A 15,938-nucleotide genomic window follows, 5' to 3' on the forward strand; every position below is an offset into this window, starting at 1 on the left:
ACGATATACCTTACCATCAGGGTAAAGTTTAAATTATATTAACAGTACAAAATATGTTATTTCTTTTTAAATTAGAAACTATGACCAATCATTATCAAGATTTCATAGTGTTTCAAATTGTGTGAGTTTTGGCGACAGCGGTTCTGTTAGTAATCGAGGCTTAAGGCACTTCCATTGATTTTTCTTCCGTGGAAGTACCAATGGAAAAAACAGCGTTTGTAATTTACGCATAAATGAAACGACAACATAAATAGTATATATTATATATATTTATATTCGTAGACCCAGTTTGGCGCTTAATGGCTAAACGTCGCTTTGACCTTTTTGTTTATATTTGTTCATTGATAATTTTAGTGGCCTAGTGATTAGCGCTGTAGACGCTGGATGAGTAGGTTCCGGGTTCGAAACTTTTCTTAATTATCTGGGTGTTTTGGATGGTGACACTTAATTCTCATAGTACGGGAATTCACTGGTATGAGACCAGGTATTTAATTAATGTTGTTGGGTAGCACTTTATTATTGTTTTTCCCCTCTCTCTACTTGCTGAAGTTTTGTGCACGACTGTAGTTTTATTCATCTTCTTGCATTTGCTAATTATGTTACGTTAATTTCTGTACGTGGAAGTTCGTTATACATATAAATCTTATAAACTTACCTTGGCAATAGGAAAATCACAGTTTTCCATGCCAGCCAACGCGAGTGCATTTTTGAAATTACCTTCAGCGTATTTCTTGATGAGCCGCGGAACGCTCTCATCTACGATCACCTGGTATGGTTTGCAACCTCCATCCACGTGCTTGCACACTTCTATGCGACACTGTATGAAAATTATTAAATAAGTTCTTTGGAATTCCGGAACAGCGCAATACTAACGAACTAAGAATTCTTTAATCGTTTCAACAACATCCTTTCCATTAGAAGGGTGGTCTGAAACACCTACTGATACTTCTGGATTTATTTCGAATATTCCTCAAATATATCGATAACTTTTTAGAATTAAATTACATTATTAATCTGGAAGATGGTTTAAAAATAACTTAGTATTTGTATAGTATTAGAATCGTATAACCATAGTAGATGGTATAACGGCGCAAAAATTGTCACCTGATTATTTTAACCGATGAAAAGTTCGGTGTCTTATTCACATTAAAATTTACAGTGTAATAAAATATCCCCCCTTTTCTTGAAGAGTGGTTAAACTTAATCTTAAACTTAATTATAATTAATTAAAGTTGGACCACTTAAAAGATGTCCAACTTACAATCTCGAAATCGATTCAGTCACACTCGCATTACCCCAAGTATCACCCCACATATTTATATCGAGCCCTAAAAATAACCTAATAATTTTAACTGTATTTTGTTCAGTGTTAAATTTTATATTAAGTTTATTTTTTTATTCCAATAATGATGAATAAAGAATGCCAAGTTGAGTGATATTTTTAGTCATATCACGAACACTGGCGCAGGGAGCGTGCGTTCTTTTTAAGTTTATTTTTTTATTCCAATAATGATGAATAAAGAATGCCAAGTTGAGTGATATTTTTAGTCATATCACGAATACTGGCGCAGAGAGCGTGCGTTCTTTTTAAGTTTATTTTTTTATTCCAATAATGATAAATAAAGAATGCCAAGTTGAGTGATATTTTTAGTCATATCACGAATACTGGCGCAGAGAGCGTGCGTTCTTTTAGGTAATATGACGTCACCATTAACTTTTCCCTTAGACGTATGAACCTAGTAACACAAATCTTCACAAATGTATGAAAAAAATTGACTATGTGAAAACGTTGACTTAAATTATATGGACGTCGGGTCCGGGCTAAAAAGTGTCCGAACTTATAGGGCGTTAAAATTTAGTCTTCGTTTGTTCGACTGACAGCGAAGTAAGCAAAATTAGACAGTACTGCGATGACATTACAATTTAAATTCAACGTTTTAGCTTTTTCATATTCCTTTACATGTCACTACGTTTAAATAGGTTGACTTGGGACATTTTTTTCGTGGTTTTTGTATTAGACCCGTCGTCCATTTATTTGTAAGTCAATGTATGAAAATTAATTATTAATTTTAAATAGATATTGTCAATTTCCAGGATTTCCAACATCAAGAAAATTTAAAAAAAATAACAAATAAGAAAATAAAAAAAAACTTGTATCAAGTTGTCTTAGAGTCTATGCACATGGCGTATTTTATTCGCGCCGATGTCGCACGTTTACGGCGCCGCCTGTACGGCGCAACTCTAAACTTCAACAGGTGATTATTGCGTTTGTATCGATTCGAAAGCGCGTAAAAGGCGATACAAACGCGCGCGAGAAGCGCGTTCGAAGCCCCTCTGCGGCGCGTATACGCGCAGATACGGCAGCGCATTTACGGCGCCACTGAATTTGTGAACCTGTGCAAAGGTGTACTCGCTGCGACTGCATCGTCTTTGCATCGCGTTTACGTGCGTTATCTGCGCTTCGTCGTCGCGTATAAAATACGCCGTGTTGATACAACATGTGGTACTTACAGCGAACGTATCGTCGATATCCTCATCTATAAGCATGTCGATGTTGAAACCGTCACAGGTGCGATTTACCTTTTGCTTTTGAACGTCGAATTGGAACGGAAACACCGCGTTGTCAGGGCACTTTGTTACGCTCTTCACATTCCATACCCCTGGACCCTAAAAAACACAAGATTTTGTTTATTAACGGGTACAATATAGCCTATAATTTGTAGTACTTAAAATACATTAAATAAAAAAATATAAGGCTACCACAGTTTTTCATTACTCGTAATAACAGTGAGTGTATTGTTTATAACTTACTATATCCCCTTGTCCCGATACTATAATCAAAAGGGTGTTGATCAGTAAACAAAACAAAAATGCGCTATACATTGTACGAATCGTTCTCTCGTACAGAAATTTAATATAATGTTGCAGGAGTTTCTGATATATAAGAGAGTATACCGTGACGTGATAAAAGCCCATAACATTTTATCTTTAAATCTCTTTTATTGAAACCATGTTAGTTGGACCAAAATCGTGATGTGATTAGTTAGAAAATAGCACCATAGGTAACGTGCACTATGAATTGATGTAATAATATGTATTGTTGCATGCTATATAATAAAACGACAGTTAATGAGGTGATTGTTACAATTATTCTTCGCTTCCTCTTTATTTAAACAATCTAACAATGGGAAAATTGATTTTACATAGAATTGCAATAAAATGTGTTTAATTTGTTATTGCAATAGTCTTTTTAACATATATCTATGTTGTAACGAAGCGAAAACAAATAAGTCTGAATTTCAGACTAAAGTTTCAAACCTTGTATTTCAAAACCCGTTCAGCATTTTAGAACTGAAAATCCCTTATATTTGGCATTTCAGTCAGAATTTTAAGTACACGTACACTCCCGTGCACACACACAGACGCCCACACGCCCACACTTATACTATACATACATTGGTTTGTTAATCTACAAATGTATTCTCGAACAATTTCATTATCATCTTCGTGGGGTGCTTGGTGATCTATTACATAGATTTTGCCTTGTCCGGCATTATGGCCTGCTTGATATCTACATTACTGTACAAGATACGATATCCTTCTTTGCAGTTATGACCACTTCCAAGACTAACGACTCTTTTGAATGATTCGTAAGCTTTGGTTACTTTCAAAGCAACAATCGGATAGTAATTGGATTTGCTTCATCGACCAACGAATTTATACAGTTTTTATATCTTCTTATTATTTTAATCATAGATTTATTTTATATATTTTTTATAATATTTTACTCTTCTTTATTTTTATTTATATGTGTGCTGTTCATCCCTATCTGAACGACAAATAAGAATATTTAGAATATTATTGAATATTTCTTGTGACTCTGGTACCATCATGATAGTCATAGTTGTAAGTTTAAGTTGTGTATATTGTAGTGATAATTTTGTTGGAGCTACTCGGGACGCATACTATTAATATAGCGAGCATCATCAAAAAGGTAAATTCTGAATAACAGCTCACGCTGAGACTCACCTTTTTACATCTACATGTGTAACTTTACATTATATTTAAGGCTAAATTGTTGTTATTTCAATATAGAAAAACATATATTATTTAAAAGTATATATTATTATTATTATTATTATAAAATGATAAATTTGTTCCAGATTAATGAACTGCGCATTGCAGTCGGCCACGGCAATAGACGAGCATTCGATAGCGGCGGCCATGTTACCCCTCGCCACTGCCTACTGTCGAAAACTGTGCACCGGTGTCATACAGTACGCGTACATGTGTATACAGGTATGGCTACGTTAAGGATGACAATTTAGCTATGAACCCTTGCCAATTATCAATGTACATTGTTATCATTTGAGGATTTAAACGTGGGCTTACATTTATTCGCCTCTAGATGCTATCACGTCTACTATTAAAGCAGTTACCTACAGTAGAAACTGCGTCGCAGATAGCAGAGGAATTTTTAATAGCGATCTCATACATAATAGCCTCATTAAAGTCATATTTATACAATGCCCTGTCACAAGGTATAACATAGCGTATACAAATATTTTACGTGGCCGCCACGTACAATTATCACAATTAACTTGCTGAGGCCTTGTGTACATCAAATTGTAAATAAAATGTGAAGTGATGCAGACCCAGACTTCTTCCTATGACGTAAACGCCTATTGTACATTACAATGAAAATATCGCATTCAAATTTAGCGCTATATATCTTTTTTATTTGTTTCTTATAATACTAAGCGACGGGACGACCAAGTCGTGCACCTGGTGGTAAGCGACACGCCTATCCATAACAGTTGCAGTGCCACTCAGAGCTTTAAATCGCAAAGATCTTAAAGGCAATGCCACTGCGCCCGTCAACGTCAGACATAAGTTGACAAGTCTCCTGTGCCTGTAATTTCACCAGCACCCTTTCCCTTTGCAACCGGAACACAGTAATGTGACTGTTACTGCTTGGCAGTAGAAATAGGTACAGTGGCAGTACTTCCCTAGACGAACTCTTTCACAAGGAGCTCTACTGCTACTAAAATGATAATTTACAAATTATAACACGATAATTTTAAAATACCTACTATGCATTTTTCCAGGTTTAAATCGCGTATATTGTTTTTTCAAACAAACCAAAGTATCGGGCCCTTTACAGATGTCATGAGACCTGTAAAGGGGCCGAAACGTAAGTTTATTTAAAAAAAAAAAAAAAAAAAGCGATTCAAATATGGAAAAATAGTTTCAATTCCTATGTGTAACAATCACAAAAACCTACGAATTCGATACCTACTATAAAAAATTGTGTTTATCATACAAAACAAAAGGCATACTTTCTTGTGCCTGACGCATGTAAGAAATTATATTTAGTGCATTTTAATGTACTTTGGGCGTTGACAGTTTGTCCTCAGTACAGAAAAAAAGTACTTAGGATAAGTCATGATGTAGGTACATATGATTTTTTTTTTATTGTAGTCATACTTGAAGTGCCATTGTTAAATCTGAAACTTGTTGCTTTAGGAGCATCAGGTTTGGACGAGCCAGCAGTTTTGGGAGGCAGCGTTCTATCAGGACGTTCAGAGAGATATTAAGGCTTTGTACCTGCCCAGTCCTGCGCATCACCCGAGAGTACCTAGTCCAAGGTGAATATTTTTTGCGGTTTAGTTTAATATTTGCTTTTTAAAGTGATACTTCTAGAAATTCATCACATTTGATTTTGTAGGGCATAGTGTCCCAAAGTGGTCCCTACCCAATGGGCGCTGAAGCAATTCGGGGGTGTTGATGCAGACTTTTTGAGGATGAAGTAAAATGACAGTTCTGTTCTCAGAGCTAGTGATTGCAGTCGACAAATATTCTATTATCACCGACAGAACGTTGATCACGCTTATGCAATAACTAGCCGAACTGGTATCATTTCAATCATCGCATCATTGGCCTATTATTCGTCCAACTGCGGCACAGGTTCATTTGAATAATAATTTTTGTAAGTTCCAACATACATACACTGTATTTGGGACTGTCTGTTGAAAAAAAAAAAACTAAGATGAGACATATTTTAAAGGTTTTCATTTAAATTCAACGTAGATAATCAAATCCGCCTGTTCTTATTAAAATGTATATGAATAAAAATTAATTTTGGTACTCGTAGGCCAACTGTAAAAAAATAATAAAGAGGGCAATAACGCAACTAGCAATAATTAGAACGTCATCATTCGCGTCGACATTCACAATTCAGACATTTACCGTCTTTCATAATCTATCGATAAAACTGACGACAACAATTACGTGACTATTTACAAGTTCAAAACTGGAGACCCTGCGAATGTAGATTTACTCCGTCTTCAAAAAAGATATATTATAGCATGCACTAAACTAGGTTTAACATTGGTGTTTTTTTGGTCTTGATTGAGTAATAATAATATGCAGGGACATGGATTTGTGTCGTGACGACGAAGAATACATATCGCTGTTAAAAGCCCAGGAGCCGAGCGCTCTTGAAATTGCTGCCGAGCAAATGAGGCTGTGGCCGAGTTTACCACCAGGTTGGTATCTTTGTCTTCATCATCATCATCATCATCCATAGCCCGACTTCGAAATTTAACTTTTGTGCGAAAAAGTAATTTTGAGGTAAAAGAATTGTCGTGCTCGTTTTGAAGGCTAGTTAATTATTATAAGGTACTTACTCACTCATCACGGTCGATTATGCAACATGATATACATGAAGTAAGTAATGGACTACAATAGGGTTGGAGCCGTCTATGTACGACAACATAATTCACAACACAAGAATGCCCAACACAGGAATATCCGACATCTTTATCATCTTTAACCCAAGAAAGTTTTATTTTAAATGAGAAACTCGATGAAATACTTTTTTATCCTAAAATAATTGTGATAATAAATGTATCGTGGAATTTTTGTGAAATTTGAAAATTTCGTAACTCCGTTTTCGGATGACATCCATTTTTACTCAACTCAATATCGGGTTATTAAAGCTTAAAATGGAATTTCTGTACCGTGCCTTTCTATACTGTAGGTATAACCATATATAGATTGTCATATAATTCAAAAGTTCATATTAATTGAGGTACTAGATTTACATATTTGCTTATCTATGTAAGACAGTGTCCACTCATAAGATTCTGGTTGATACGTTATTTCATAACTTTGATGTCATTAACAGAAAAACAACGCGAATTAATAGCATCGGAAGAGTCGACGTTGTACAGTCAGGCGATCCATTACGCCAATAGAATGGTGTACCTTTTGCTGCCGTTAGAGGGCGCTGGACGGCGGGCGGATGCGCGGGGAGGTGACGACGACAGAGCCAGCAACAGTATTACTAATAGGTAATGTGTACACGCATTTGTAATCGTAAATCTCCAGTAGGCTACTTGTTAAGTATCTCTAATAATAAACAAATTCTTTAATTTGTCTATTATTAGAGATACTTAACAAGACGCCTAATTAGTTAGTCTAACAAGTAACATAATTGGAAAGCAGAATTGAAGTTCATTGAAAAATAAGACAGTTACAGGCATTCAGAAATCAGGACTTGGGAAGAAATATAAATACGGTTGGAAATAGGTGTATATGACGTCACACCTATAATATTGTATAGATTATATTATCAGAGATCGAAATTGATTGAGTTAAATAACCTAAAATTTCAGTAACGTAAATACATAATAATGTGAACATTCCCTTCTACAAATCCCAGAACTTATCGGAACTGATTATATTTGAATATGTGTATTACGCATATTAAATTAATGAGATTTGCTACAAATGATTGTCTCAAAAAATAATATTATGATTGTGTTTATAGAGGCGTTCCTGCTCAGTAAAAGATTTTACAAGAGCGCTTTGCACGCATATCTCGCTGTAGAAAGAAGTAACTGATGTCTCTTTCACACAGAACAAAAACAAGACAAGACAACCAATAGAAACCATTGGCGTTGTCAAATATTGGCGGTTCCAATTCTTTGACTATTTGATTTCTTCTTTTGAGAGAAAAAATACTTTATTACAATGTTTATACATACGGACTTAGTATGTATAAACATTGTAATTATTATAATGAATCCATACATATAAATAAAACTGAATATGCCTATATTAATTTTATTTGTCGCCTAATTGCATATGATATTATGAATCCGGGGTATTTTTTTTTTTGGTGATATCACAAAATGGGTATGTCCATACTAAGAAAACATTGAAAGTTTAGGTAACATAACTCCTTTAATTCCGATCACTGTTTATTATATTTATGATAGTTTTGCCAAAAAGATCATCGTCCCACTACTGATTACAGACATTAATTAATATACGAGTATCTGTCTCTTCCGATTCATTTTCAGCGTAGTCATACGGGTTGAAAAAAAAATTAAAAAGTTAAGTACCATATTACAATTGTTGCAAAATTTTAAAGAACTGATTTAAATTATCTTCTCAGCCTTTGTCCGAATGGATGAAGGAGACGGAAACATTTTATTTTTGCAGTGTGGCAGAGTCGGACAGTGCAGACGCGGAGTCAGGTTTCGAAGAAGCGGACCCAGGAGAAGCGGGGAACAATGTAATCAAAATGGTCTCACGATTTGTCGATAAAGTAAGTCCTTTATTACATTTTATTTCTAGATTTCGGGGTTATGGGCTTTTAGACTTATAGCCATTAAAGCAACATTTTTTGATTTATTATTAAAAGATATATTAAAAGCCAGATGACAAGAGTGTTTTAAGCTATAGAGTACAATGCAATCTTCTAACACATCTCTCATTTTCTTCTATCAACATCATTTCAATTATAAATTGTTCATATAAAATTAATATGTGACAAGATCAAGATCTTTAAGACAGAGATTGAATTGTACTATCCATAATAAAACATTAAAATTATTGACAGGTATGCACAGAAGGTGGTGTGACGGCAGACCACGTGAGATGTCTTCATCAGATGATCCCTGGAGTCGTTCATATGCATATGGAGACATTGGATGCCGTTGCTAGAGAGAGTCGGAGATTACCGCCTGTACAGAAGGTAAGATGTTCTTACGTAAAGACAACTTTTAAAAATACGCGTTTCTTTGTTCCCCGCAAATTCCATTATACTTGTCAAAATATTTAGTGGATTCATCTGCTACGTTTAGGTTTTGTTATGCGTCCCACTGATCGACACAGGTCCTCTTCCAGGTGGTCCTGTACTGAGCAAGTTTTTAGAATCAATGTCCACTACATAAACATGTACAGGTCTGAATATTGTTTATTGTATGTCTCCTGTCTAGATGTATATAGGTATTGCAATTTTCTAATTACTTCCAGCCCCGAATAGTGGCGCCTGCGCTAATAGCGGGCGAGGCGATCTCGGTACCTGCTTTGCGAGCGTATCTAGTAGCTGACGGAAGAGAAACTCCTCTTCTGCCTGCAGAGGGCGCTTTATTCCTCACCAATTACAGGGTCGTTTTTAAGGGAGCGCCTACTGATCCCTTCGGTGAGTATTTTTTTTTTTTACTTATTACTTATGTACAAATTAGTTTCGTTAGCTTAATACTGCACTTTAGCCAAAACGTTGCTAGGCAACCAATGATAGCAGGTGTAAAGAACATTTTTGTCAATGCTCATTGTTTAGGCCAGCTCTGCCCATCGCCTGCTCACGTAAATCGAATTAAATATATAAGTAGGTATTTGGACTATGTAGAAGTAATACTTACTTGGTCAATAATTAGAAAAATCGTAAAGTTGATACATACGTAGCTATGAATTATGAATAAAGTGATTAAGTTTTCAATACCTTTCTTTATCTTACCTATTAATACTTTTTTACTTGCTTATCTACCAAGTAATGGTAGATAAAAGGAAACAAAAGTGCAAGATTTTATATTATTAATTGCAGCAACAATTTCCGCTTCTGAATTTGAATTACTACTCGAACTATGTTTGCAATCCTCTCCCTTCAAATAAACAAATACTTAAAGATTACCAGAGAAGGACAAGTGCCCGAGTTTTAATTTTGCTGTTGCCAGGTTGAAATCGGGTTAAAACCCATGAATGCCCAAAATCGAGGACAAAAACGATTTAAATTAAATATTTGTTGTCAATTGAGTTTTGTTCAAACTTAATATAAATCAATAATTTGCCTTTCTATTGAATCGGTGCGCTTGAAAATGCACTTGAATCGATCTTCATAAAATTCGAATCTTAATGTGCATCCTTAGTAGTGGGAATCCACAGGATTGCCTCTTTTTGTCTAAAAACGATTTTTTACATCGTAATTTATAATAAGTATGGAATTATTTCGTATTCGCCGGTTCTGCCCACGATTTTGGGCAGAAATTGATTAAAATTTGTTCGAACCCACTGCCCATCTCTGGAAATGACACGGTGTAAATGTTTAATTGCTTGTAATTGTTGTTGATTTCAATAATTTACTATTGATTTAAAACTTCTTCAAGATTAGTTTTATATATTGCCTAATTGAATATCGGAGAAAAATTGTGATAATTGTGAAACAGTCTTGAGGTGAAAACCCTAACAATCATGTTTCCGTTTGTTCATATTTATTCTAAATCAAATTTGGCTGGAGTATATGCTTGTTATGCATAATCAGTGGCGTCAAAAAGGTTCAACGTACTGTTGTCAATACATAAGGGCAGAATATCAGATTCGATTTCGTTTGTGGGAATTTATTATCGTCAACGTTTTTTACCCTCAGCTACCCAACTGAAATGGTATAGGAAATTGTCTAATTTAATACAAGGTAATTTGTATAACTGGTGCAAGAAAAAAATGTTACAGTTTCATCGATAGTCACTTCTCTATTATTGGAATGTTTTTGTTATTTGTTAGTATAAAGTTAGTACCTCTACTAGGAGTTTACTGTGTCTATAATCGTAAATGTTAGTTATTCGTGTATGCCCTGGAGGCGCTGTACTATTTGCGTTACAAAATATCTGGCGGAGGTGTTGATAATTGTCTGGCTTAACAAATCGTTTAAAAAAAAACCAGTTTTTTTAAAACGATACAATAAGTGCGCATTTGACCTCTGTCTCACCTAATGGAAGGTGAGGATGATGTCGACGATGGAGCATGCACACCTAAGTAATGCCTATGCACTCTCGCCTGTTACCATTACCAATGTTCTATACTCTATTATTTTTATATTAAAAATTATTTATTTGTTGTTTGCGTGTTTTGTTTGTTCGTATTTAAATGTTTAATGAGTAACATTTCTCAAATTATTTTATTGTAATGATGCTAAATTAAAAAAAATAATTGTTTGTAGCGTGTGAGCAAACAGTCGTCCGGTCGTTTCCGCTGGTGTCACTAACCCGCGAGAAAGCCGTCCGTACTCACTACCTACCCCACCTGGAGCAGTCCTTACAAGATGGCTTGCAGCTACGCTCTGCCACGTTCCAGCTAATCAAGGTGACTTTTTTGTGTTCGTTGCTTAACTTACGAGAAAGCTTTGATGGAGATTTTTAAAATAACATATAACGTTTTAAAAAGTATTATCCCTCAGTAGGAAGCCAAATGAACTGCAACCCCAACTAACTTTCATTAACTAAAAAGCGGTTACTGGACATAATCATATTTTTTATATTTTAAAAAGAGCCATAACCCAGTTTTATAATTTATTGAAATTGTTGAATGCTATTTTAGTTATGCATCCTTGCGGTAAGTTCCGATGTGTCCGTTTTTAAATAGACAATTTTGAGGTCTATCTTATACTATTTAAATCGGATATTGATAATTTGTCACTTAACCACGTTTTAGTTTTAATAATAATTATATGTTATATGTTATAGAGCACAATTTTTGCAGAGGCACTGGTGCCTGAACTAGGTTGATACTGTATTTCAGGTCGCTAGGTCTCTACCTCCGTAAAAATCAATAACATTCTACATTTAAGTATAGGCAAAATAATGAATATTGGTCAGACAAAATTTAAAATAAAGACTGATTTACTTAAATAATTATGCTAAAATTATGCAATACATAATCTCAGTACAGAGTACTAAAAAACCGACCTCAAAAGTACGTAGAATTACGTCTATTTGCTAAATTTTATTGAAATATCCCCTAGTCCGCCACTATACAGGACTTGACACTGGAGATAATAATAATCGGTTCTCACTGCTCAAAGTATATTGAGAGAAAAACGCCTTGAATTGGAGAAATAGCAAAATCAACCATTAAAATAATTGCTCCTAAATTAAATTTAGGCGCTATTTATAAAAATGAATCTTCATGCGTGAACAGCCACCGTTAAAGGTGGATGATTTTCTTCCAAATGAAATGGGACCACTATGGAAATACCCCCTTTCCAACAAAAAAAAGAATCATGAAAATCGGTTCACAATTACCGGAGTTATCGCGTATCATACATACAATAAAAAGAACATACAGTCATGTAATGGGTTGACCATTAATATGGTATTAACTAAGACCTGTGTACATTCCAGGTGGCATTGGACGAGGAAGTGAGCAGCGAGCAAGCCGAAGCGTTCCGCAAGCAACTGGCGCGGGTACGGCACCCCGAGCACGTGACGATGCACTTTGCATTAGCGCCGAGGCCAGGACCCAAACCCTCCGCCACTGTCAGCAAACACAACACACTGAAGTTAGTATTCCAACTAGGGATCGATAAAAGTAGCCCGTTCTAAGAGTAACCGCTCTTCACACAGCGACATTTAGCAGCGATGCAAACGCGATGCAGTAGCGATGCAGTCGCTAATCGTCTACATTTACACACGCGCGCGATTTTAATTGCATCGCTACACTTGGGATTTATAGTCGATTTGCATATCGATGCAATCGCCTATAAATCGCAAGTGTAGCGATGCAATCGCACTTTTCACGAACGCCGTGTGTAACCACTCTTAAATGTTGCAGCACAAAATACCTGCCTATAAGGTAGAATTTACAATATACCTGTTATAGGTTTTGGAGCCGATTATCGAAACATAAGGCACTTTAAATTGTTTCCTATCTACACGCGTTTTGTGTTTAATTTTGCATTCTCTGAATCACCTATAACGATTACCTAATTCGACCTTTGACACAAACACTTTTATTGCACTCATGTCTGCAAATTATTTCATCATCTTCTGTGAACTGTTTTCAAATCAGTGCCCGAGTAAATAAGTATAAACTTTTCAGGGGTTTTGCGAAGAAAACGTTGCTGAAAACAGCGCGGCGAGCCGGGCTGAAACCGAAGCCATCTAAGCGACAGAAATATGTGTTGCCGTCAGCGGACGCGAGGTCCTTGACCTCACCGCCACTTATGTCTTCCTTGTCAGCTGATACTTTGTCACGTGAGTAGACCATATTACACCGAGTATATACAGAATATAATAAGGTGTTAACACATTAGGTACGGATAATTTTAAAGTTACCAGTTTACACCAGAATTTAATACTCATCAAAAAGACTACGTGGTTTAAAATATTGAATGTAAAAAAAAAAACCAACCAATCGTGCTCTCATTTTACGGACAAGAAGCTTAATAGGAAATACCATGATATTGATTTTTTTCATTAGTAGTGAACAGAGATGATTGAAAAGATAAGAGTTTTTTAAACACTAATTAATGCGTATTCTTAAATTTTTAATTTCTTACAAAGACTTATCGCGACTATCTTACTTTAAAGTATAATGAGATAAATAATTGGCTCTAAAAGTATACGTAGTAATTGGTTAGCACCCTGTATAAGTGTTTCTGTATACTATCATCGTTAAAACGTGACGTCGTAATAAGTATTGATAACTAATGTTAACAGAGGAGCTTCGGAACGAAAACCGATAATTTTTGATTCTGATTTTGTCCAGTCTCATTGAGATTGAGAGACCAATACAATGTATTGGTCGCATTGTGTTCAGAACCGTGCATTTGAAACGTGTTTTGAAAAAGGATTTAGCGCTTGCTGTTCAGGATGTATAAATTATTCGTAGAAAAAGTACCGTTTAGTATTAAAAAAGATGTACAAGGATTTTGACTTGCTCCTTCGTAATATACCATCGCGTGCCACCGCGCAGTGGAGGAGCTGGAGCTGGCGGGCGCGGAGCCGGCCGAGCCGCCGGCGGCGCGCACGCTGGAGCGCGTGCGCGAGCGCATCTACGCGCGCGACTGGGCACGCCTCGGCCTGGCGCACGCGCCCTTCCGTCTGGCGCACGCCAACGCCGTCTACACTCTCTGCCGGAGGTACCCTATTTTTCGTTTTCTATAGCAGTGCCCCTAGCGGCCACGACAAGAACTAATTTTTTGCTAGCAACTTTACTGTAGAGTTGCAGGTAACAACTATTCGACCATTACAAGCTTATGCACGCACCGGGCACACATTAGCAGAACAAAAATATGAGAATATGAAATCGACCCCTCCTACGCAAAGTATCGTATGTCGAAATTGCCAAGTTTACATTGGAGCGTTTTAAAGTTTTGAATTCACTGAAGTGAGCACAACACGTGACTTCAACATTTCTCAGTTTTATTCGGCAAAGCTCGTTATTCACATAGAATGATCATCTAAGAGGTCATCATAGATAATCTAAGATATCTAGGATTTTCTAAGTACGAGCTTTGCCGAATAAAACTGAGAAATGCTATTCAAGTGTTATGCTCATTTCAGTGAATGCAGAACTTTAAAACGCTCCTCTGTAAACTTGGCAATTTCGACATACGATACTTTACGTAGGAGAGGCCGAAAAACTGACGTTTATATTTAAATAAGTAAATATGAAATAGTGACATTTATATTTAAATATAAGATCTTAATTTTATTGCGTAGGAGGCACAAAGTAACAATGAAATTAACACCTTTTAGCATCGACGTAGCACAGCCTTACTTAACCTTTATTGAAAAAATTCTAAATAAATTAAATGCATTTTTTTTGTGTTTTAACAACGCAGAAACGGCTGAAAAGTTTAGTAAATAAAAATATAATTTCAGCTACAGTTTACGAAATGTTGTATACGAGAATGCATATTAAACGTCGAACGACACGACGAACCTTTTTTACGAAAAAATGACAACAAATATTTTTTACTTCTTACGGAAAACTTAGTTATTTCAGCTGATTCAATTAAACAAATCGATTCATTCAATTAATTAATCGATTTGTAGTTGGCAGTACAGTTGGCCATCACTAAACTGTTTTCTGGTACTATGGATCGGAACAGACTACAGAAAAATAATAGAAAGAATAAAACTATTTCTCTATTAATCTTCCATGTTAGGACATTGTTTATTGACCAGACCGGTAAGAATGGGATCGCAGTAGTGGAGAAACGTTTTATATCGACTATAGTTCCAATTAAATTATTATTGCAGCTACCCGGCCGTGATACCAGTACCTTCGAGCATAGGAGACGAGTCTTTGCGGAGGATATCACGATGTTACCGTCAGGGACGGCTGCCGGTTATCACGTGGAGGCATTCAAGAACACACGCGCTCTTGGCAAGGTATGTTGTTATCATCGTTATAGCACTTCTTTGAACAGTTTAAATATAAATGGATTAATGCCTAACAAATGGGAAAAGTTTAAATATCTTTTTTTTTATATAATACCAAATAACGGGACAAACAAGTCGTGCGCGCCTGGTGGTAAGCGACTCGCCTATCCATAACAATGCAAACCATGTGATGCAAACGCGCGACTGCATCGAAACAAACGCGCGATTGCATCGATACAAACGCTTATAAATCACAAGTGAAGCGATGCAATTGCGCGTATGTGCAAAGGTAGACGATTAGCTACTGCATCTCTTCTGCATCGCGTTTGCATCGCTGCTAAAAGTTGCCGTCTGTAACCGTTTATGGTGGCACTTCACGGACGGTGGAGCGTTTGTCTATACAAGCTGCTAGCAGCTTGCGTGCAATAAACAAAACGTCTAGAATGTTGAACAACACACACACTAAACTTAATTTGTTATGTA

General features: G+C 36.0%; 1 protein-coding gene across 3 annotated transcripts in view; it reads left to right on the top strand.

Moving 5' to 3' along the window:
• Positions 1 to 15,938, top strand: part of LOC113228846 (myotubularin-related protein 13) — a 106,477-nt gene that overhangs the window by 76,787 nt on the left and 13,752 nt on the right. For all 3 annotated transcript variants that reach the window (XM_026462261.1, XM_026462262.1, XM_026462263.1), the window contains 12 exons: positions 4,164 to 4,299; positions 5,527 to 5,648; positions 6,433 to 6,548; positions 7,190 to 7,355; positions 8,512 to 8,617; positions 8,912 to 9,046; positions 9,328 to 9,496; positions 11,288 to 11,430; positions 12,468 to 12,625; positions 13,165 to 13,319; positions 14,041 to 14,206; positions 15,333 to 15,464. In XM_026462261.1, coding sequence (XP_026318046.1) covers positions 4,164 to 4,299; positions 5,527 to 5,648; positions 6,433 to 6,548; positions 7,190 to 7,355; positions 8,512 to 8,617; positions 8,912 to 9,046; positions 9,328 to 9,496; positions 11,288 to 11,430; positions 12,468 to 12,625; positions 13,165 to 13,319; positions 14,041 to 14,206; positions 15,333 to 15,464 — 1,704 coding nt within the window. The remainder of the gene's footprint in view (positions 1 to 4,163; positions 4,300 to 5,526; positions 5,649 to 6,432; positions 6,549 to 7,189; positions 7,356 to 8,511; positions 8,618 to 8,911; positions 9,047 to 9,327; positions 9,497 to 11,287; positions 11,431 to 12,467; positions 12,626 to 13,164; positions 13,320 to 14,040; positions 14,207 to 15,332; positions 15,465 to 15,938) is intronic.

The sequence above is a fragment of the Hyposmocoma kahamanoa genome, unplaced genomic scaffold (assembly GCF_003589595.1).
Source record: "Hyposmocoma kahamanoa isolate Upper Pololo Valley unplaced genomic scaffold, ASM358959v1 244, whole genome shotgun sequence".
Classification (NCBI taxonomy): Eukaryota; Metazoa; Arthropoda; class Insecta; order Lepidoptera; family Cosmopterigidae; genus Hyposmocoma; species Hyposmocoma kahamanoa.